This window comes from Cebus imitator, unplaced genomic scaffold (genome assembly GCF_001604975.1).
Source record: "Cebus imitator isolate Cc_AM_T3 unplaced genomic scaffold, Cebus_imitator-1.0 Scaffold39, whole genome shotgun sequence".
Taxonomy (NCBI): Eukaryota; Metazoa; Chordata; class Mammalia; order Primates; family Cebidae; genus Cebus; species Cebus imitator.
The window spans coordinates 7340450-7364152 of NW_016107354.1; the positions used below are offsets into that span (position 1 = coordinate 7340450).

Here is a 23703-nt window from a genome sequence, read left to right on the forward strand (position 1 = left end):
CAGCACACAGGCATCCAGTCCTCAGATAGCACAACTGTCCCACGATGAGCCCCTCCCCCAGCTCTGCCTCACCGCACTGGAGATCAGACCTCAGGTTTAGGACAGGAAGGCTACTGCTACCCACTGCAGAGTGGGAGATACATTCTCTTTATCAGCCAGAAAGACTGGCTTATTAGTTTGCTAACTCGCTGTGTGGCCTTGGCTAAGTTCCTTAACCTCTCTTTGCCTGATTTGCCTCATCTCCCAAATGGTAAAAATACCTCCTCCACAGGCTTGTCACCCAGTGCCAACGAAATGACATCTATGAAAGAACTTTGTAAAAGTTCTGTATAAATAAAAAATAAATAAGTACTGTATAAATAAAGGGCATTGTGTTGATTTCCCCGTATCTGGCACATGCCTCCTATACATCACCTCATGCTCAGATTCAGAGATGCATCCTGGGAGCCTCCAGAGAAAATCTGGGAGAGCTGGCAAGCCCCAACCGTAGAGGTCCTGTCCTAAGCCACACACAGACCTGGGGGCTCAGAGCCAGGGATATCAGATTTTTCCCTGGTGCTTAAGCTCTAGACCATTTCATCCTGGTGAATCTAGACCTGCAGTTTCCTCTGAACTGGGCCCCTCTACTGAGGACTAGCTGGAAACTGCAGGACTGGGAGGCAGGGGATGGAGAGGATGGCCTAAGTGCTTTACACCCACCATCAGGTTCTAGAGGATTTGGGGAGGGACATGAAAGGCAAACAGACTCCTTATTTTTCCTGTAGGAACTAGACCTACCGACCCTGCATTCCTGGCCGCTTCCCTCATGGGGTTGCAGGGAAGCCAGGGGCTAAGGCAGGAAGAGAATGATCATTTATGAACTGCCTATGGGCCAAGGGATTTACATCAATAATCTCCTATGTAGGTTTATCTTCATTCTTTGATGAAGGAGCCGAGGCTCAGAGAAGTAAAGTCCCTTGTTCAATATGGGACATCTCATAAGCGATGGTCCCAGGATTTGGACCTGAGTCTTTGAGGTCCCAGTTTTTCTGCAGTGCCCCTATGAGCTGGGGGCAAGGGAAACACTGCAGGAGGGAGGGAGTGTCAGCCCCCATCATACACAGTGTGGAGGACAGAGCAAGCCCTCAGGAGAGGGGCAGCAGAGACAGCCCACACCCTGGGCAATTTCTGGGGTAAGGAGGAAACCCCCTGTTCACTGAGCTCATCTCCACCCCAAACAAGCCTTCCAGGGATCTGCTCTCAAATTTCCTAAATCAACTCAGCATCCAAGGCCAGGAATGAGGAATTGAGCTCCCTAACAATGGACACACAACTTTCATCCACAGCTGGTGGGACTTGGTAGGACATTATGGACCTCTGAGGGACTCCTCCTAGCTCCTCTCCTAAAGACATACACCTCTGTGCACTGCTCATGTGCTCTGGAAATGGTTGCCTCTGGGACCCACCTCCAGAGCAGTGTATGAGCCCCTTGAGAAAATGGTTCTCCCTGCTTCAGAGCCCTGCTTGCTTCATTGCCTACCTCACTCACTAGACTCCTGGCTCAGTTGATAGATGAATCCCTGCCATTGTGGTAGAGATTCAGACAGCAATTTCCCAAGAGGAGCCAGAGACACTGCCTAATGGCAGCTTGCTAGAGTAAGAGCCTGGCCTCCCCCAGGACCACTATGAGAGAAATGACCATTCTGTTGCTTTACAAAAAACTGCTAGTGCTAGGATTATAGAATCAGGGCTTCTGGGTAGGGCAGTAGACAGTTTCTGTCTCATGCCCAAGAAAGTCACATCTGTACAGATGCAGAGGGCAAGCTGCCCGGTGGCATTTCCCACTGATCTCAGACTAGCCCCACACAGGTTACCTAGCTGTGTGTGAATCTGCCTCCCCTGTCAGACTGTGGGCTCCCGCAAGTAGGGCTGGTCTATATGAGTGACTCAAGCAATTCTGGTGAAAGGGCTTAGTCAGAATCATGAATGCTTCAGGCCCTGGCATAAATTTTATGGGGCCAAAAGCCTGGAAACCTTGAGCCTCAGAGGGATTTACTGCCACGGCGGAAATAGAAGACACTGAATCTTTATATTATTATTTTTATTTTCCTGAGACAGGGTCTTGCTCTGTCACCCAGGCTGGAGTGCAGTGATGTGATCTTGGCTCGCTGCAGCCTCTGCCTTCTGGGTTCAAGTGATTCTCCTGCCTCAGCCACCCAAGTAGCTGGGATTACAGGCATGTGCCTCCATGCTGGGCTAAATTTTTGAATTTTTAATAGAGACAGGGTTTCACTATGTTGGCCAGGTTGGTCATGAACTCCCAATGTCAGGTGATCCACCTGTCTTGGCCTCCCAAAGTGCTGGTATTACAGGCATGAGCTGAATCTTTATATTTTTAAATAAAAGAAATTTATGCACTGATGATAATGGTCATGGATGCCCACTTGTATTTCCTGGGGACTTGGTGTTCCAGCTGCTGGGAGACAAAGAGTCTCTCATGGCTCTAGAAAAAATGATGATGGGTTTTCAGAGCCAGCATGAGGGGCAGGGTTCTGCTGTCCTTTCAGCTGTCAGTTACATCCATGGCCTGTCAGTTACAATATTCCTTTCGGTCCAGACTGAGAGGGGAGACAGATGGGTTGATTGTGCTATTGATCCTACCCAGAAGCAATTTTTCTCTTTTTTGAAAGTAAACATGAACACCAAAATGCCAGCTGTTTCTGGAGTAAGTAGACTAAGGGATGGGGGAAAGCCTGCTCTCACCATCAACAGCGCTTGCAAGGACGTGATTTCTGATGGGAGGTGGTATGTGTGGAAGACTCTAGTTCTTTTACATTTACATGTTATCAGTACCTGAAAAAGATTTGACATATCTGCCTCCCTCCTTTATTATTTTTTTCATGTAAAATCCTATGTGTGGTTTTGTGTGTGTGTGATTGTGCGTGTGTGTTTGTCCTCTCTAGCGGAGTTCTAGTAGAGGCAGAATATAGGGAAGAATTAGAAATCAAACCCAGAGAGGCATCCTAAGCCACCAAAGTCAGCCTGTCAAATGAAACAGACAGTTTTATGAGACCAAGGCGTTTCTGAGGCCATGGCAATATGGGAAGGAATTCCCTGAGGAACTCTGTTGCAAGTTTATTCAACGCTGTACAAATCACGATCTATGTTCCTAGATAAAGGCACTTACCTCTGTCAGGAAAAATATTACTATCAGTTATTTTAATAGCAATGTGCTGGAGGAACGGGGTAGATTTTCCTGGCACCATTAATATTCCCATTTTACAGGCAGGGAGAAGTTACATATCATCAAGGTCACTCAGCTGCCAGTGCTCTGGTTTCTGGAGAACTGACATCTTGCCAGCAAGTGCTGGTCAAGTGATAACATCCAGTTTAGCTCACCCAGATTTATGCTGATGCCTGACTTCCAAATACCAAGTCATCTCGAATATCCAATTACAGATATTAACAGCAGTGTTTTCACAATCAAATGTCAATGTGATTTAGAAAGACAAGGACAGGAGAGTTTTACAAGGCCTGGAGATATTGTAATAGGATTTAGAGAGAAAATTAAAGGTCCTAGAGATTGGAAAATGCATTATCCTGGGCACATGCAGAGAGATTCCTAGGAGAGGGCTGTGCTTGGTGTAGGCCTCTGTCCCGACTTGAGGCAGCAAATCCCCACCTCACCAGCCAGGCTGCGTCTGGCATAGCCGGTCTCATAACATGCACTATGTACACCCACCCCGGTAATTCACTCTGTCTGACCCCAGGCTTCTGGCCTTGGCATCTATTCTACTTGTCAGAGAAACACAGGAGAAGCTTCCTGCCCCTTCCCTGTGCCCATCAGGGCCGGTGCTGATGCACACAGTGCCAGATGGTACTTGGGCAGGTCTCACGCCATGAATACCTCCTCCAGTATTGCCTTTGCAACGGCACGCAGCCATTTGATGTCAGCCTGACACAGAGACGCAGATGGGGTTAGCCTTCCGAGTGAACAGGCCAAGGCACACCATTTAGTGTTGACAGGACAAGCAATGTTTGGGAAAAGCCAAAATCCACAGCAAACTCAGCAGCACACCAGCACAGCACCCAGCCCTGTCCTACCTTCCGGATGGTTGGGAATTTGCCATCGTAACGGTAAAACCACCCAAAAGCTATAAGAACACAGAGAACAAAATGATGAGACACAGCTCAGCTCAGTTCAGCCAGACCGTCCATAGGCAGCAGATGGGAGCTGGGTTCCCAAGGAATGCATGGCTTTGTGAGATGAACAGCATTAGCAGATCTGACAGCAAAACTGCACCCTCTGTCCAACTGTCTGCTCACCTGGCCTCACCTGGGTTGCAGAACAGGCCCAAGAGCACCTGAGAAAAGCCCTGGTTCCCAGGCCCTGGGTCACTCTCAAATGCCTCTCCCCAAAACACTGGCTTCAGAAGTCAGGGCCAGAACATCAAAGAGAAAACCCCTGTGGAAGGACACGCTTTTCCAAATCACAGTCTTCACATACAAAGCCTTGTTGAAAGAGAACAAGGCCTTTTCTAACCCATGTCTGGTCCCTCCATCCAAGAAATGGCTCGAGATAAAAGAGAGCCTGGGTGTCTGCCTAGGACTGTTGTTCAACAGAACAAAACTGGCTTGTCTCATAGCTCAGGCCAAGTCCTCTGCTTTCAACACCGAAAGAGAAGGCAGTGGCTGGGGCAGCTCTGGGATGGACGGCTCCAGCAGGAGTGGGCAGGAGATGTGCTCCCAGAAAACACATCCTCATCCAGGCCAGATAACCAGTGCACCAGCCCCCTTCCTGCCCCAGGCCACAGCTCCACAGAGTAATATCCCCAATCCGAAGCTCCCTGGGGCCAAGAGTGATGGCTGAATTACCCACCCCCGGCCAGCCTGAATGCTGGAACACGATGCTGAAAGCCTCCTGATGGATCAGAGACTACCTCCTTAGTTGCTGGATCTGGGCATGGTCTAGGGGGTCCTGGGGGAGAGGCCAGAGCAGCAGAGTGGGAATTTGGGCAGTATCTAAATATTTGAGCCTGCAGTTCAGTGGTACCTGTGTGCAACAGCTGATCTGCTAGCCTGATCACTAAGTCCTGTCCTCTAGGCTTTATGTACGTTGCTTGGGCCAAGCCAGGGCCTCAAGGAGCTTTGTAGACTCCAGCGGTCCCCATACATGCCCGTCCCCTGAATCTGGGTGTCTGTACTGCGGTCAGGAGGAGGTGGGCAGGGCAAGCAGAGCAGCCAGGCTAGGGAGCAAAGCGGGGGCGCAAACCTGCTCTCCCTGCTCCTCCGTGCCTCGGTCAGGGTCGTCTGTGGGCTCGAGCTCAGGCTCCACTCCCTGATCATCTACCAGGGAAAAAGAGGAGGAAGCTGGTGAACCAAGAGGGACTTGGGAGACCAAGAGGCCAGAGAAGCTTCTCAGGAGTGTGGGGACCTATGATCAGCTTCCTCCAGGGAAGCTGTGAGGTGAGGGGCAGGGGACAGAGTTCAGGAGTACAGAGCAGAGGTTTTTTGCTCTGAGCTGGTACATACAGTGCTTTCAACCTTGGCAGCTTTAATTTATCTGTCTGCCCAAAGGGCTAACAACAGGAAACTCAGCTCTGAGGGCAGTGTGAGAATTATTTTGTAGGGTGTTGGGCTGAAGGTTGGGAAGTGCAGTGAGGAGGATGGGAATATCTGACAATTGCACAGGTTTGAGGACAAGGCGCTGCAACGGGAGAGCAGATCCTCCTGCCTTCTGCTTATCACCCTTGCCTTGGAGCTCTGGGTCCTCAGGGGATGTCTGAACAGTCTGGGCAGCAGATGGAGGCTGAAGGTCCTGAGGAGGTGGGGATATCCCAAAAGGTAAAAGCGCTACATGTGGTTAGGAAGACCTGAATTTTGACATAATGTGGAGAGAAGAGCAAACCCTCCATTCCAGTGTTTCCGGCTTGGACTCTGGCCTCCCTAGGACCCTGGAAGATAGTGTACCAGTTTGCTTGTGAGCTTTTTAATATTTCAAAAGCTTAGCAGAACTTGCCCATTGGCCTATGCAAAGGCTGTTAAGTTCTTTTGCTCTTGGCTTAAATTACATTTATCCAACAGTGGAACCTGGATGCTCCCTTACTAACAAGGACTACTTAATAAAACAATGGAGCACAAACAATTATTTAATAGTTTGAAAGGAAAATAACCTCAACTTCCAAATCATGGGGTCTCTTGTGGTGGAGGTTGGGAAGATAGTGATGGGGCCCTGGATAGTGACAGCAGGTTGGAGATCTCAGATTTAACCCTCCCCATCTTTCAAGAATCCTTCAGCTACTGGGTCCTTAATCAAGACTGCCCCTGCCCCCCACCTCCATGCAGCCATCTCTGGCCTAAGCGAAGGAAAGGAGCCTCTGTGGTGGTTTCCTGGTCTTCAGGGCTTGGCAAAATGTTGGGGTCTGCTGGAGTAGCCATGGGTAGGTGGGAAGAAGCAATTATAAGAGCCCCCTGGGACAGGTTTGGGGGCAGTCAGCCCCAGGCATATCATTAGGATGAGTGACTTCACTTTCCAGATAAGAGATGCTCTGTGCTCTTTTATTTTAAAAAAATGCAGGGCTGATCCCTTGCAGGCACAGAAGCCTGAGTCAGGAATAACCTGTCGCAGGCTAGGTCCCCAAGTTGAAGGGTAGTTGGCTAGGCGCTGTCTGGGGCTCAGCCCTGCTGGACCAACTCAACCAAGACCATGCCAGCCCCCAGGGAACAGGGAATGAGGCAGGAGGGGAGCTGGCTCAGGGACCTCACTGCATTTCCTGCCTTAGGTCCAAATGAGAATTAAATAGCTGGTGCATACCGAGATGCATGGAGGCAGCAGCTGTCCCAACTCAGCGGGCAGGCGGGGGTCATCCATCCTGTGCTTTGTGGAGCTGCCTAAGATTACATTTACCTTGAGCAAAGGCAAAATTCTTTCTCTTTTTATTCGAGGAGCTTGATTTGGTTAAAAAGCACAAAATAAAAAACCAGCTAGTGAAAGGGTTTTTATTTTCTATTGTTCCTGAGACGGTGTGTTTGCTGTGAAGCTGAGACCCAATTTCTTGGAAGGTATCAAATTGACTAGGATTACTTCCATGAGAAGCAATTAAAATCGATTTCTCTCCTGCAGCTCCTATTTCACTCCTAAGAGCAAATTAGCTGCCTGTCTTAAGCACGGATCATTCATCAGGAACTTAGTTCTGGCCACATCCTCAACTGATACTGAATGTCACGGGGCAGGCTGATGAGAATGTGCTCTGTCCTTCTGAGAGGACCAGCGGATGACACTGCCCTGCTGCCAGGAAGAAATGTGTTGGGAGTTGTTTGCCTGCCCCAGGGAGGGTGAAATGCAAGCATCCAGATGCCCTGCACGTCTTCCTTGATGCAAGTGGCCTGTGTTGGCAGGTTGACATTCCCATAGGTTTTAGATGTGACCCAAAGTTGGGGACAGAGCTGTCCAGACCCCAGCACAACAGGCCAAATGGCTGCCCCACAGAAGAGATTGGGAACCTGGGCTCTTGAGTCCAGATTCACCCCTAGCGGGAGGTTCTCAAGTCAGCTGAGCACAATCACCTGGAGTAGGGCCTGTCCTGTTTTGACTATAAGTCAAAACAGCTGGAAGATGGGAGTAAGGACCCAACCAGCAGTCCTGGACTTGTGGTTGTCATGGCCCCCGTTTTCCTCCATCAGTGTGTGCTGTCTCTTAAAGAGGCATCTGGAAGCTGGCATTAAGAAGGTGGTCAGGGAACAGGTGGTGGTAGAGGCCTGAACTGAAACTGGAGGTGAGGATACGGGACAGATGAAGGGAGGCGATGGTAAGGAGAGCATGAGCTGAGGCCCCAGGATAGCACAGCTGTAGCCCACAGCTGGGTGCCTGGGAGGGGTCTCCTAGTCCTGTTTCTGCCTCGATCTCTTTAGTGGGGTGATAGTGGTCCACGTACAGGGGTGTAGGGGCTGGAGATGCTTGGCAATCTCCTCCCACAGTTATGCATCAACTTCGGACCACCAGAGCCCTTCTCTGAGGCGAACTCCTTCCTCTCTTTTCTGCTGCTGGCTTCCCCCCCAGCCCCTATTCAGAACCAAGTAGGAGGAGAACTGGCACCCAAAACACTAGGACAGTAATCCCATGAGCTAGTTTCACTTTCACCATGGCTCTTATTTCCTCTTCAGCAGCCTGACAGCCTGTCCAAGTCAGTGTGGGGACCTGGGAGCTGAGTATATGGAACTGGCCCATGAACAAGGGGATCAGACAGATTCCTCATACCTCGATGCCAGGGCAGACGACCCCTGACTCATCGCTGCTCCTCCATGAAGGAATCACAACCCAGAGCACCCTGGGCTATTCACCTGGGAGGCGGTGGTGAGGGGAGGGGGGCCAGCATTTCTGTCTAGCCCCCTTAGTCTCTCCCCTCAGCTTATGAAACTTACACTTTGGCTTGCGAAGAGGTACTGGGTGCACCTCAGCAGTGATGGTTTTAGGCAGGAGTAGCTGTTCCTTTGAGCCCCAGTCTTCTTCCCATTGCTTCTTAAACTTCTCCTCCTCCTCTACAATCCTGAAATGAGACCCCCATGCCTGTGATTGGAGTCAGAACCCTCATAGGCCCACCTCCTGCATATTGGAGAGCCCCAACCAGCCTTGGGAGAAGCCTTGTGGTTCTAGCCATGGTGAATCAAACAAAGCCCCAGAGCTTGTATTCTAAATTGAGTGTGAACTCCACCTTGGCAGTTACATGAGACTATGTTCCAGTTACTATAATTTGACGGGCTTTACTATGAATAAAGGAGGACCCACCAGAGGATGAGAGAGCCAGGTAAACCGGTTCTGGAGGCAGCCTCTGGCTGGCAACACTCCCCCCAGCACAAGGGTGTCCACACACAGGCATGCATGGAGACGAGGTACTCACTGTTCCATCTCCTTCCGGTATCTCTCATTTTCCTCTGCTGCCTTCTGGGCAATTTCTTTTCTCCTTCTGAAACACAAATGCAGATTGTCATGTTTCAGCCTATGCAAGAGAGGTGAACTCTTCCTTACTGTGAATTCCTGATCTGGGAAAAGTTTTTTTGCCAAACCCCCTTCCTAGGAGACTTGGACCAGCTTTGGGCGTGGGGGATATTACCTAACAAAGCCTGAGCCCTGTGCTCTTGAGTGTTTTTGTCTGGCATGGCTGAACAGAGATGCTGGGCTGTGGGAGCAGAGAAGCAGATCCATGTGAAGGCCACACTCCATGCTTAGGTAAGGTGACTGACGACAGGTGGGGCCTGGACTGACCCCAGGAGCAAAGCAGGGGCTCCTAGCCAGGTGGAATACTCCCAGCTAACTCTGTGATGGGGAAGATGGGGATAGCCATTCCTCCTTCCTTTTCAAAATACTTTGATTGATTCATTGATTGATTGACTGATTGAGACAAACTCTCACTCTTCACCCAGCAGTGCAGTGGTGCGATCTCGACTCACTGCAACTTCCACCTCCCAGGTTCAAGCAATTCTCCTGCCTTAGCCTCCCAAGAAGTCAGGATTACAGTCACATGCCACCAAGCCCAGCTAATTTTTTGTATTTTTGGAAGACAAGATTTCACCATGTTGGCCAGGATGGTCTCGAACTCCTGACCTCAAACGATCCACCCGCCTCAGCCTCCCAAAGTGCTGGGATTACAGACATGAGCCACCACACCCAGCCATGAAATACTTTTAAATGCCTAGGATGTATCTGGATCTTGACGATAGTTTTTGATTTATGAATTGCTCACCCCATTTATTATCTCAGGCCATCATTTCAATCATCCTGGGTCAGGATGGGCTTTATCACTACAGGCAGGGCAGCCCTGTGGGGACTTGCCAGATTGCCTGGGGTGATCTCAGCTTGGCCACATGTGACTTTGGACACAAGTGGCTTCACCTCTCTGAGTGTCAGTCTCCACACCTGTAAAATGGGGTTAATACTATCTACCTCCCAGGGCTATAGTGGGAATTAAGAAACATAAACAAGGCCCTAATACAACACCAGCCTTACGGAGGTACTCTAGATGTTTAAGTGTAGTAGTTAATCACAGCTAGAGCATATTGCTAGTAGGATGCTTATTTTCCATATTATTGGAATCTTGGAAGTCAGGGGGCTCAGCAAGGAGGAAGGGGCCAGGTAGTCTGAGGCCGAGGATGGATACGCTGACCTACCACCGAACTCATCTGGTCTGAGGACTGGCCTCTAGGGAGGAGGAGGATGCAGACTGGGGATGCAGCAGGCAGGAAGCAAGCTGGGTGGGGTCATATGGTGGGGTGGGAGGCAGGGCAGGGCATACAGGGCTGGCTGCACTCACTGCCGCTCCATCTCCTGCTGCTCCTGGAGGATCTTGTTGGATTCCATCGCCAGCCGCTTCTGCATGAGAAGCTCTTGCCGCTGCAGCTCCCGCTGCCGCACCTCTGCCAGCCGCTCCCGATCCGTCATGAACAGCTCCCGGCCCTCGTGAGGAGGAAAGAGGCCCCTTGCTTAGCCCCCGGGAAACCTGGATCCACTGCCACCCCCCGGGGGCCGAAATGCAAGCGGTCTTCTCAGCACCATCAGGCGCTGTGGCTCCCGGGATCCCTGACCCAAACTTCTTGCTGGGCAGAAGTCCTCTCCCTCTGCTCTGTCAGAGCTTCAGGGAAGGAGACCCGCCACCCTGAAAGTATGTGGCAGAGATTAAAGGTCAGAGGGGCTGAGGATGAGGGTCAAGGGCTCCCACCAGCTTATTCTGGACTTACAGCTCCAGCTACTATGGAGATGGTCAGGCTGCGGCTACTCTTCAGCACGTTCACGGCCTGTGGGAACAGGAGGACGGTGGACCGAGGCCTGACAGAACAGAGCAGTCCAGGCAGACAGCACACAAGGCCCCAGGCTCAAGGGTGGTGGGGGTGAGAAGTAGGGTGTGGAGATGACAAGGGCCAGCAGGGGAAGACCCCCACAGCTCACCTCCTTGTGGTCCAGGTTAGAGAAGTCAATGCCGTTGACTTCGACGATCTGGTCCCCTGTCTGGTGGGGAAATGGAGAAGGATTAGTGTGTTTGTGCTGTCTGTACACTCACTCATCCACAGGACAGCTCCCCAGCGGCTCTGGGTCAGATGCTGGGTCTTCAAGTGGCTATATCTCAACTCCCCCTGATGAATGGAGCAGCTGGAAAGCTCCGGTGGAGTGCTGGGAGGGCTTAAAGCTGACCCTGCCACCCCCCTCTTCATAACTATCTTATCAGCTGTCAAATATTATACCATTACATGTTCATTTCTTTGGCTAAATTTGATGACATTTGCGTTAGAAATCACAGTTTGTAGATGTGGGAACTTTGGAGCTTCTCATTTAGCAGAGGCTGTATTGAATCGTCATAACAGAGTAGCTAACATTCACTGGTCACTTACAGTGTGCCTGGCACAGTTCTATCACGTCTTAATTATTTTAACCAACACAACAACCTTAGAAGAAAGGCATTATCATCCCCATTTTACAGGTAAGGAAACTAAAGCACAGAGACATGCAGTAACTTGTCCAAAGAAAAGGTTAAGGGTTCCTGCTTTGGGATCGGACCACCTAGGTTTAAATCCCAGCCTTACCATAATAGGTACACGATTTTAAGAAAATCATATACTTTCTCTGGGTCTGTTTCCTCATACGTAGAGTGGGGATAATGGTGGTACTTAATCCTCAGAGTTCTTGTGAAGTGTGAAGGGCGTGGAACAACGTCTGATGCAAGTGGACACGGAATGTCTACTCTTTGATTACTATTAGCACATTCTCAAGCTCATGACCAACAACTAGCAGAGCTGGGGGAAGGCTGCAGAAGGGGCAAATGTCCCTGCTCTGTGAAGCCTTCTCTGGGGGGTGGGTAGGGCTCCTCTTCACCCAGTGACCACTGAGAGAGGACCATGTGGAAACGCACATGCCCCTGTCACCATGGGATCACAGTGTGACCCAATTTCCAGTGGGCCCCCACTGGAGCTGGCCCAGCGTTCCTCACCTCCAATCCCACCTCAGCAGACAGGGATCCAGGCTTCACGTGGCTGATGAAGATGCCAGGCTTCTGGATGGGGCCGCTAGAAATGCTGCAGGAGGTGGGAAATGTGTGCTCGGGATACAGGTCACCCATGTCCAGTGCTCAGGACACAGGTCACTCATGAGCTCCGGACTGAAGGCCCTCAGCTGCCTACCTGTCTCCCCGTCCAGCCTGATTTCCACTGCTACCCTGGGTAACAGCCACAGAAAACTCCTTGTAATTCTTCCTACCCAACCTCTCACCTAATATACCTCATACATAGTTTCTTCTTTCTTTCTAGCACTTTCCTGTTCATCCCCTCTACAAGGTTTTCACCAGATCCTCTTTTTTTAGAGACAGGGCCCTGCTCTGTCACCCAGGTTGGATGCAGTGGTGTGATCATAGCTCTCTGCAGCCTCCAACTCCTGGGCTCAAGCAATCCTCCCACCTCAGCCTCCTGACTAGCTGCGACTACAGGTGCGCACCACCATGCCTGGCTCAGATCCCTTATTCTATCCCAAGACTAAGCTAGCTGCTCTGTTCTCAGTGCTCCTATGACATTTATGGCAAGGATGGCACATGTGCTGTTATTCTTCCCTCCTAGATTGGTGGCAGAAATCATTAACTGATCACAGCTCTTTCCCACAAGCCTGGATACAGCTTTAGAATCCTTTTCAAAGTAGCACTCCAGGGAGCTGCTACTAATTGATTAGAGATGGCACCTATTTGCCATCCTGGACCCAGAATGTAGTTCCATTCGAGTCCCTATCACCCTATATTATAACTGTTTATGTGGCTGGCTTCTAGATTAGGCTGTTGTTTCCCAGAAAGGAGGGACTTTTTAGTCACTTATGCTTGGCATAAGACATTGAATAAATGTGAATGAAAGGAAGGAACAGGAATAACTTAAGTAATAATAGCAGTCCAACCTGGGCGATAGAGCCAGACCCTGTCTCCAACAAAAGAAGTGTTGTCACCCATGGACCGTCACATCCCTGGTGAGCAAGGTTTCCTCAGAAGTGGCAGTGAGGAAGGGCAGAGGGAATAGGGGCCTGTTGGGGTGCACTGGCCACAAACGACCCCGGGGCATGCCTGCCACCCACCTGCAGCCAAGGCCACGCGAGCCCACCAGGCTGATGAAGACCTTCTTCTCCTTGTTTTCCCAATTCCCGGGGGAGCCCAGGCTGCCTCGCCCACCCTGAAAGAGACAGGAGCAGAATCACTGAGTGTCCACATGCTTGCAAGCAGCCTCTTGAGCTTGTGGGATCTGCAGGGCGAGCACTGCTGAACTCACACCGCCCAGATCATCCTTCTGTCCCTGGGGATATGTCTGCACCACCAGCTGAGGACCGCTGCCCCACAGTGTTGTGCTGGCTGCCCTGGGGCCTGTGTGAAGCCCCTGAGGATGCATCTCTAGGGCAAGCCCTCCCTTCAGGACTGGCCATCCCTCCTGGAAGATGACCCCACCCAAGCCCCATCATAGGAAGTCTGGCCCTTACCCCAGATTCCGACACAAACTGATCCACATACTGCCACTTGAGGGGCTCATCGGGAGAGCTGATGGGAAGGGAAAATAGATGGGAGGGTGGTTAACAAGAGCTATTTGAGGAACGATAACCCAAATTCGATCTACCATGTCTGGAGCCTTCAACCTTCACTGGCCCAGGAACAGGGCTGGCATGGTGGTAGCCGGACCCCAGGGCTGTACCAGGACCCTGGGCCCACAGGGAAGAGTTGGCCTGCAGAGGAAGGACCTCTCACCTCTTCACGGGAATCAGGCCAATATCTGCAGGAGAAAGGCACAGGGGTTAGGGCAGCTCCTCTGCCCTCTCTCCCTTCCCCAGGAGCAGGGTACCCCGGCTGCCTACCCGAACCCACCGTCATGGAGCCCTGCCCTGCTCTGGCCTCACTCACGTCTCACTTTGATGGACACAGTTTTCTTGGTTCGGATGAGGTTGATGACCTCTTCATGGGTGCAGGAGGAGATGGAATATCCATTGATCCGGACGATCTCATCCCCTACCTTGACCACAGAGAGAGGCAGGAATTACCAGGTGGAGTGAGCGTCAGGCCTTGTGGCAGGCTCACCACCAGATGCTTCTGGCCTGTTCTCCGGAAAAGGGAAGGGTGGCTGTGCCATCCCCTGGAATAAGCCTTAATCTCAACTAACACACCCTCCATCAGCTGGGGGGATTCCAGGGCAGGCGGCATGTCCAAGCAGTCTTACCGCCCCATTTTATAGATGGAGAAACCAAGACGGGGGCAAGGGACACAGCAGGTGTGCAGCAGAGCTGGGAGAAGAGCTCAGAACTCTCTGCACTCTCACTCTGGTGCCCCTTTCACCCCATTGGGGCACCACCAGATTCTGGATTCCGTGTAAAGGGTGATCTTTCATTCAGCTTTAAGCTGCTCTTACCAGGACTCTGTCCCACCCTGCCTCTAGGAAGTCAGATCCCTGTGTCTGTTAATTGCTGCAACACTGAAGCTAGGTCGGGGTGGGGACCCTCTGTAACTCCTGACCCAAGCTCACATCACCGACACACACACAGATGATTTCTTTTTCTCCCACCGTATGGAAACTTGATGAAGATTTTAACTCTCCTGTGGCCCTGACCTCTGAATTCCTATTTTGGGAGCAAGCAAAGAACAGTGAATGAGCACAGGGCTTTGGCATCAGATGTGCTGGGTTCAAATCCCTTCTTTTGTTGTTATTAGCTATGTGACCTTGGGCAAGTCTATTGAACTGTCTGAACCTGTTTTCCTCATCTGTAAAATGGGGAATACCAAGGTTGCTGTGAGAATGAACCTGTGCATGTAAAGCCAGCCAGTGCCTGGCACACTGTAAGTGCTTAATAAATGATTGCTATTGTTATCATGAGTTAGTCCTGATGCCTGAATATGGCTCAGGTCTCTCTTCTCTGGGCTTAGGCCACAGCAGATGGTGAGATGGAGATTCAGGGCCCTGGGCGGCCAGCCCTGGATACAGAGCTGAGGTGAGATTGCCCCCTGCTGGACATTGCAGGCTCCTTCAGGCACCCTGGCCCTGGGGATCAATTCTGGAGCACCTCATTTAATAATCACAGGGGAGGAGGGACTCTCAGATATCAGCTGAAACTGAGGCCCAAGGAAGTGAGGTTTTGTCCAAGGTCACACAGCCAGTAGCTGCAAAACACAGACTGGCTCCTGGAGAGGATCCCATCTGCAGCCAGTGCAGGTCTGCTAGGGCCTTAACTTAAACACACGGGCTCACCCTTTGGAGCCTTGCTGACACACATGAGGGCCACAACTGACCTCCCTGTGGGTCTGGGTAGGTAGGGGCTGGGAGGACATACAGCCTCCGAGGGGTCCTCTAGGGCAACTCCTACCCTCTATAGCACTTCCATGGAGTCGCCTTCTCACTATTCCAAGGAACGCTTCCCTCCCACTCTGGGACACGGACCCAGGCTTCTCAGGGACCTGACAGGAATGGCCAAGGGCCCAAAATGGCACTGGGGTGGGGGCCCACTAAAGAACTCTGTAGGTTTCTGGGAACATCGAATTCCAGGACAGCAGCCAGACTAACAACCCTGCAGGGCAGGAATTTGTATCTCTGTTTTTAATCAGATGAGGAAACTAAGGCTCTGGGAGGTAAAGTGACTTGCTCAACGTTACCCCACTAGTAAACAGTGCTGTGGGATTTGAAGTCAGGCCTCCCTGATAGACAAGTGGTGTCTCTTGGGTGTCTGTAAGCAGAAAAGAAGGGCACCCGGCCAGCCTGGCTGCCATTCCCTGCACTCTGCCCTCTCTGGATCCTCACCACCTGTCAGAGGATCCACACAGAGGCAAGTCCCACACAGAGGCAAGGATTACGCTGTCCATGTTATGACAGGGACAGCCAAGGCACACGGAATAATTTTCTAGGCTTGGAATATACAGAAATTTGTATGGCACAGGCTGCCCTGTGCAAGGCAGAGGAGGTAGGCTAACCTAGGATATTCTTGAGAAAAACCCTCAAATATCTTTAGCAGGGGACAAGGGCAGGGGGTGGACCTCGGGCCTAGTTCCTGTGGGAGGGTCCAAGCCCACCCTGGGGACCCAGTCTCACATGTCAAATCAGCACAGGTCTTTAGCCCAGCCAGACTGTATCTGAACTCGTCCTTCCTCTGCCTTCCAGAATCTTCTCTGAGCTGCTCTTATGTACGAGATCTCCCCAGAAACATGAACCCCAGACAGGTCAATGGATGCAGCCATTTTTTCCCCAAACTCCTCTAAGTGAAGTTCCCTGTCTTGTTCCTAAAGGGAACTTGCCCAGAACCCCCATCGGAATGATTCCCACGCCGCCCCTGGCTCAGGTTGCAGGATCAACTTTCCTCCCCCTCTCCCTGTGAGGAGCCCTGCAAAGGGCCCTTTGTGCAAGGGCCACAATGATAGGGTGATGCGAGGGACAGAGGCACAAAGGAGAGATGAATCCGTCAGCTAGAGAAAGGGTCGATAATTCATAAGCCTGAGAAACCGTCAGGAAGGTAAAACTCTAGGTCTCATTAAAATACCCCAACACCCGCAATCCTTGGGGCAGCATTGAGAAATGCTTGTCCTAGGAGAGCTCGCCCTGGAAAAAAGAGAGCCTCAGCTGACGCCAAGAGAAGAGCTCATTATATGTTTTCTCTGGCGGTGTTTCTGAGCTGGAAAATGTGCAGCAGAGGAAAGAAATAATGAAAGGGCTGAAATTTCAGACACCACCAGTGAGCCGTGAGACAGGGATTTAGAACAAAGCGGTGTCTGTCAGCTCCCTGTTCCCACTCCCCACGCCATGGTGTCTTGTACCATTAGTTTTCAAGCCCCTTGAAGCCCCCAGCTTGGCAGCCCAGATTGGGATGTTGATAACATACCCGCTGGAAGCTCTGGGAGATGGTGGGAGGGCCTCCTTTATCTTGACACACAAAAACACAGCCCTGGGCTCTGGTAGGAGTGAGACCTGGCGGTCTGCCTATCTCTGCTCAGGCCCTGAGGTGCAGGGATCCCAAGGGAGAGGCACCTGGGATGCTGAAGAGAGATTTCTGGGCTTGGCAGTCAGGAGACCCAGTTTCTATTCCTGGCTCTGCCACTTACTGGCCTCTGAGCCTCTATTAATTCTGTAAAATGGAGACAATCCGTTCAATGCATAAGTGAGGACTGCTTGTGAGCATGTGACCTGGCATATTCCAGGTGCTTCTTAAGTCTCCCTCTCTCTGTTCACTTATCAAACTCACAGCATTTATGTGCCAGGCCTTGTTATAAGCACTTTCTACTATTAATTCATTGACTCATACAACCTGACGTGGTAGATAGTACCATCAGCAACTCATTTTATAGGTGAGGAAACTGAGGCCCAGGGTTAAGTCATTCCACCAAGTCACACAGCTTAATGAAGAGCAAAGCCAGGCCTGAACCCAGCTAACCCTGCCTCCGGGCCTATGCTCTTCAGCTTCACACTGCACCGGGCTTTCTTTCTCCCTGTGGGTAAAAGGCGACATGTCCAGAACGTCACGTGCTGGCGCTGCTACGCTCCTCTTGGGAAGCAGGCGAGGTGAGGTGAGGTGCAGCGGCAGCGGCTGGAAGGAGCCAGCAGCCAGGATCCCAGCTTCACTAAAGAAAACAGGCAATTGCCTGCGGCCTGATTTCTATGAGTCCATCAGGAGGTGCCAGCCTCGTCCTCACCCAAAAACTAAGAAAAGTGGGTGACCACATTGTGCCACACAGCCTAGTGGATGAGTGAGGGAGAGGCAGGAGGTCTGAGGCCCTGGCTCCCCCCACTGCCCCAGACTCTGCTTGCTCACCTGGAGCCCGACGCTGTCTGCCTGACCGCCTTTGATGAGGTGGGAGATGAAGAGCCCACAGCCAAACTCCAGGCCACCACGCACGCTCAGGCCAAGGCCTTCCGGGTGCAGACGGTCCAGACGCACCTCCTTCAGCTTCCTGCCATGTGGGAGAGGTTGGTGATGTTGCAGCCTGACTGCCAGCTCTGCCCCGCCCACTAGCCGGGGACTCTGTCCATCCCAGGTCGACCTCTCCACCCCCTGCCTCCATCCTGGTGGCTTCCTCTGCACCTGGAGCGCCGGGGGGTCAGCTGGTCATATTCCACCTGGTGCTTCAGTGGGATCAGGGGCCGAATGGCATCAAACAGAGGCAGGCGGCTGGGTTCATTGATGACCAGCTTCAGGTCTCCCACGAGCACGGCCACGTCCATGGTCCTGTGGAGATGCCGGGAGTGCCTGGAGCCTCTTTCCTGACCACCACCTCAGGGATCCAGGGATTCCTAGAGGAAGCTGTTTCAGCCACTGGGCCCAGGTTTAAATGGGGGACACCACTCCTGAAAAGCCCAGAGCCCTTCACACCAAGTCAGTGCCTGAGAAGGCTTTGTTCTCTCATATAAATATCCCCAGGAAATCTCCCCACTGGGGATCGTTGACCCATTTTGCAGATGAGATGAAGCCAGGATTTTAAACTCAGTGCTGCCTAGCTCTGAAGTTGGGATCTTTCCAGACAGGAAAGCGCTATGATGTGAGATGCTGACAACTCCTCACGCACTCATCATCTCCACTGGTACCTGCTGCTAAGCTATGTCAATTCCACCTTGCCACAGTTCATGTGCCTCCTCCCTCACACTGTTCAGACCTTCGACTGCAGCTGCCTGCCCACAGACTCACTGTCGTCTCATCTTTTCTCAGTGTAAGGCACTCCCTGGCTTAAAGCCCGTTGATGGCTCCTTACTGCCTAGAGGACAAAGTCCACCCTTCTCAGCAGGTTCAGGGCCCTCCATGACCTGTCCCCGTGGAGCTTCTCCAGCCTTGTGGCTATTTACGATCTCCATGTCCTCCCAAGTCCTACCCCACCCCCCTGGATTATTTATCCCCATTCATACCCTTGCTCTGGTGCCTCCACACTTTAGCTGATGCTGACCCCTCATCCTGGAATGCCCTTCCCTGATATTCCACCTACCAAAATCTTTTTATTTTATTTTATTAGTATTATTTTTTTGAGACAGGGTCTTGCTCTGTTGCCCAGGCTGGAGTGCAGCAATGCAGTCATGGCTCAGGGCAGCCTTGATCTCCTGGGTTCAGGTGATTGTCCCACCTCAGCCTCCCAAGTAGCTGGAACTACAAGCATGTGACACCGCACCTGGCAAATTTCTTAATTTTTTCTGTAGAGATGGGATTTTGCCATGTTGCCCAAGCTGGTCTCCAACTCCTGGGCTCAAGCAATCCTCCTGCCTCGGCTTCCCAAAGTGCTGGGATTTCAGGTGTGAGCCACCATGCCTGGCCCCAGGTCTTTCTCACCCTTCAAAGCCTTGCTCAAGCCTTCCTGGTCCTCCTTCTTCCCTCGCAGTTCTTCACATTTCTGCTTCTACTTCTACTTAGCAGTTATTTGATGTAATTTATATTAGAGTTCTTTGTGTTTGTAGTGTCTGTCCGTCTCCCCTCACCAGGCCGCAAGTTACTCAAAGAAAGAAAGTGGACCTAATTCATTCCCAGATTCTGCATGGTGCCCAGCAGTGCCAGGAGCTCATAAAGTACACAGAATGAATCAAAAAGTAAGTGGGTGATCAGAGACATCTGATACAAGGGCGGTGGCCAGCTGGCATTTCTTGTACTTCCCAACAATCATGCTCTATTGAATCTATCTGGCTACTAGACGGCCTCCACCATCAGACTGTGAGCAACCTGAGAACAGAGACTAATCTGTCTTGCTCAAAGGTATACTCCAGCCCCTAGTACAAAGCCAAGTACAAAGTACTTGTGTAAATAGTTGCAGAAATGAACAAATGGTATGCCCATTTGACTTCCAGGAGCAGCGAGCATCCACCCCCTGAGCTTCTCTGTCTCAGAGCAACCCAACTCTGGACTCCCTGAAGACAGAGGAACCTGGGTGGTCCATGGGAGCTGGAGCCAGCATACTTACTGGTGGTACATCCGCAACACATCATAGAGATAGTCCTTCTCTGCATCATTTTCAATCAGAAAATCCACCTGGAAAATCCAACAGCAGAATCACAGCTCCAGGCCTAGCACCCCCCATAGCAGACCACAGGGAGGAGAGGTCATCCCCAGGGGCCTCCCCAGCAGCTTTTCAGGGCTGGGATGGTGAGGAGAGGAGATAAGCCACAGGCCAGGCTGCCCCTCTGACTCCAAAGCATCAGACCTATCCAGACCACACCACCGCGGCCACAGGAGTATGGCTGCCCCTCTAGATGTGGCCAGGCTGAGCCTTGTCCCCAGGTGGGGTGATAAGTGCACACACGGGGATGCACACACATGCACATATGTGAATCCCCACGGGACAGTGACACGCCGCCATGGCAGTGCCGCTGCTCACCCCCATGGCTGTGTCATCCGTGGCCAGAAGAAGCCCACTGTCTCACCTGATGGTGGCTGTAGTGCCGGATGAATGCTTTCAGGAAGGATTTGGGCCATTCACTCAGATGGCACATGCCACCCACCAGAAGCCCCCTACCACCAAATTCTTCTGTAACATCAGTGCCAGGGGACCTTGACTCTGTACTGTCCTGGCCTTAGCTGGGTTGCCCTGAGTTCTGACCACTAGTCAGTTTCCTGGCCACTCCTTCCCCTCCTCAGGCCCCTGCACATGCCCCGCAGGAGGAGTCAGGTTACATCATTTCAACTCGGTTGACGTCAATGGCTGGGACTCTAAGGTCGGGTTCAGGAGTTGTTTCACTAGCACCTCAATCCCACTGGGGGGCCCTGAATTCCGCTCCCTGAGTTAGCTCCGTGTGAATCTCTACACTGTATCTTTGGCTCTCTCTTCAGCTCAAGAATGGGTAACAGAGCAAGGTGGAAGCTTGAGGGGTCACTGGGTCCTTCTCTCCTCCAGCCTCCGGGCCTAGGGCCTCAGCCCTTCATAGAGAGGCTGCTGCTGGAAGCTGCATGCGCTCCACTGACTGGTCCTCAGAAGAGGGCCAGAGCAGCGTTACCTCTTTCTGTGGGTATCCCAAGAGTTCCAAAAGACTGGGGCAGTCTGTCTATCCCACCACAGAGAGGACATGCTGGGCCCAGCCCTTGGGATTTCTGGCCTGAGCAGGGAGTAAAGAATGCAGATTTCTGGCCTAGATCTTGTAGTACCTCCTTCCCTACAAAATCAGGCTGAGCATTTCATTAAAGGCGAGAATAACTTAGGAGACTTAACTCACAGCTTGGGCTTCAGTTGCTACAGAAGTTCACCCCACTTGCTCCAACAGGGCACTCTTGCTTTCTCCCTACCTCAGTGCAAGGAAGGCTGGGTACAGTGGCTCACGCCTATAATCCCAGCACTTTGGGAGGCTGAGTTGGTCAGATCGCCTGAGGTCAAGAGTTCGAGACCAGCCTGGCTAATATGGCGAAACCCTATCTGTACTAAAATACAAAAATTAGCCAGGCACGGTGGTGTGCCCCTGTAATCCTAGCTACTTGGGAGGCCGAGGCAGGAGAATCACTTGAACTTTGGAGGTGGAGGTTGCAGTGAGCCAAGGCCAAGATTGCACCAGTCCAACCTGGGTGACAGAGTGAGACTCCATCTCAAAAAAACAACAAAAAAAAAACAAAAACAAAAACAAAACGGAGCTTCCAGCTAGAAGACAGGAGATGGAAGCACGTGCTTGAGTGGGCGGTACTAAATCTTAGGGTGGGAGGCTGGCCTTTTGTACACACTACCTCCAAAAGCCCATCTCTCTACATAGCCTGGATTCTCTCACCGCCATTGCCTAGGCCTGTGTGGTGGCAGGGTGGGGGGGGTGGTGGCAGGGTGGGGGGGGGTGGTGCCTCCATGAGACAGGCCTGGGCTGCCCACATTGTGCTGTGATGGGGGAGTCTGAACTCTCTTAGCAGCAGGGGCCAGAAATATCTTTATAAATTAGATCATGTTGCTTGCTTGCTCAGTAGTTTTTTATACCCCAAATCAAACCTAAATCGAAACTCCTTTCTTTGACTTACCAAAGCCCAGTCTCCTCTCCTACCAGTCTTCCTGGCTACAAAGGCCTCCTTTCCATTCTTTCCACAGGCCGAACCCTCTCCAGCCTCAGGGCCTTGGTGTATGCTGTTCCCTCGGCCTGGACTGCTTCCCCCACTTCCCTGCCTGGTTGCTCCTTCCCAGACAGTCTGCCCAGCTCACCCACCCAGACGGAACCCACTCCTACGCCCCAGAGACGTTTCAATTCCTTCACAGCATCAACTGCAATTTGTAATCTAAGGTTTGTTTTCTCTGTGAATTGTTTTCTCTGTCTCCTTCTCTGGACAGAAAGATCCCATGAGGGGAAAGACGTCTATTTTGTTCTAAACTCCTCGTGCCTAACACATAGGAAGCACTCCATAAAGAAGTATTGAATGGATTTGTCTGCCTGCCTCCTGGTATGCCCACATGGTTCAGGCTGGGGAGAGGTAACCATGGGAACAGAAGGGGAAGGGAAATGATGTTGCCCCCATGATCCCACATGGGGTGGCACCGGGAGATTTTAAGGGGCTTTATTCCATTTGTTTATCACACTGGGGCCAATATTTTCACACCATGTTGCAGCTGAGGAAACTGAGAATCAGAGAGGTTAAGTCAATTCACTCAGGGTCCCACAGCTAACAACCAGAGCTAGGATGTGAACCTAGGTCTGACTCCAAAGCCCGTGCTCTTTTTGCTACGCCACGTCCATTGATTGTGTCTCAGGCCTGGCAGGGGAAATAACTCCCAAGGTCCCTTTAGGCCAGAATTTCAAACTCTTTGCTTTCAATAACTTCTTTCTTGTCTCTAAGCCCCATCTCTCTCCTCTGCATTGTTAAGAAAACACCTTGACTTGGTCTATAACAAGTGAGAAAAACGCAACATCTTTTGAATGATTCTTTGAACCCAATGTTCTACTTTCTAAGAGGAGCATAAAAATCCCATCTGTTTTGGCTGGAGTGAGGATACCCTGACCAAAGACTTCTAACCTAGTTCTAGCCCTGGGTGGTGACACAAGAAAGAAGATGGGAGAGGGAATATCTTTTATTTTTTGAGTTGGAGTTTCACTCTTCTTGCCCAGGCTGGAATGCAATGGTGTGATCTCGGCTCACTGCAACCTCCGCCTCCTGAGTTCAAGCAATTCTCCTGCCTCAGCCTCCTGAGTAGCTGGGATTACAGGCATGTGCCACTGTCCCTGGCTAATTTTTTGTATTTTTAGTAGAGATGGGTTTTCTCCATGTTGGCCAGGCCGGTCTTGAACTTCCGACCTTGGGTGATCTGCTTGCCTCGGCCTCCCAAAGTGCTGGGATTACAGGCTTGAGCCACCGCACCTGGCCTGGGAGAGGGAATCTCTCATTGACTGAGGCCTCAGGACTGAAGTTCTCTCTTATCCCTCTTTGCAGAAATGTATCCTGCTGTAGCATTAGATTTCAGTGGTGAAAAACTGTCCTCCTTAGTATTAATTTAATGAGTTAATAATTATGAAGGGTTTAGAACAGTGCCTGGCAAGTAGTAAGTCCTGTGTTGGTTACGTAAAAATAAGTGAGAATAAGTGAATATAAAGTCTATATGCTCAGCAGTGGACAGCGAGCGGCCCTCTGTGGATGTTACTGGGATGAATAGATCCAGCCACACTTCTTCCCAGGCCTTCAGAGTGTACATCCCAGATGGGGGCTTTATTTGACTCTTGTTTTCTTATCATCCATCTTTTCCTTCCTGTCTTCTTTCTTTCCTTCCTTCCTTCCTTCCTTCCTTCCTTCCTTCCTTCCTTCCTTCCTTCCTCCCTCCCTCCCTCCCT

At 51.3% G+C, this 23703-nt stretch overlaps 1 protein-coding gene across 8 annotated transcripts in view; it reads right to left on the reverse strand.

The window, feature by feature from the left end:
- USH1C (USH1 protein network component harmonin) overlaps positions 1 to 23703 on the reverse strand; it is a 46463-nt gene that overhangs the window by 18100 nt on the left and 4660 nt on the right. For 4 of the 8 annotated variants that reach the window (XM_017525819.2, XM_017525817.2, XM_017525814.2 and 1 more), the window contains exons 2-15: positions 19887 to 19954; positions 18035 to 18178; positions 17765 to 17903; positions 13884 to 13992; positions 13731 to 13755; positions 13469 to 13526; positions 13073 to 13167; positions 11955 to 12039; positions 10919 to 10978; positions 10711 to 10767; positions 10287 to 10429; positions 8877 to 8942; positions 8401 to 8525; positions 5252 to 5325 (exon numbers count right to left, since the gene is read on the reverse strand). In XM_017525819.2, coding sequence (XP_017381308.1) covers positions 5252 to 5325; positions 8401 to 8525; positions 8877 to 8942; positions 10287 to 10429; positions 10711 to 10767; positions 10919 to 10978; positions 11955 to 12039; positions 13073 to 13167; positions 13469 to 13526; positions 13731 to 13755; positions 13884 to 13992; positions 17765 to 17903; positions 18035 to 18178; positions 19887 to 19954 — 1248 coding nt within the window. Of the gene's footprint in view, positions 1 to 4083; positions 4134 to 5251; positions 5326 to 8400; positions 8526 to 8876; positions 8943 to 10286; positions 10430 to 10710; positions 10768 to 10918; positions 10979 to 11954; positions 12040 to 13072; positions 13168 to 13468; positions 13527 to 13730; positions 13756 to 13883; positions 13993 to 17764; positions 17904 to 18034; positions 18179 to 19886; positions 19955 to 23703 lie in introns of all 8 variants that reach the window. The other 4 variants (XM_017525813.1, XM_017525818.2, XM_017525821.2 and 1 more) reach the window with 2 other exon arrangements.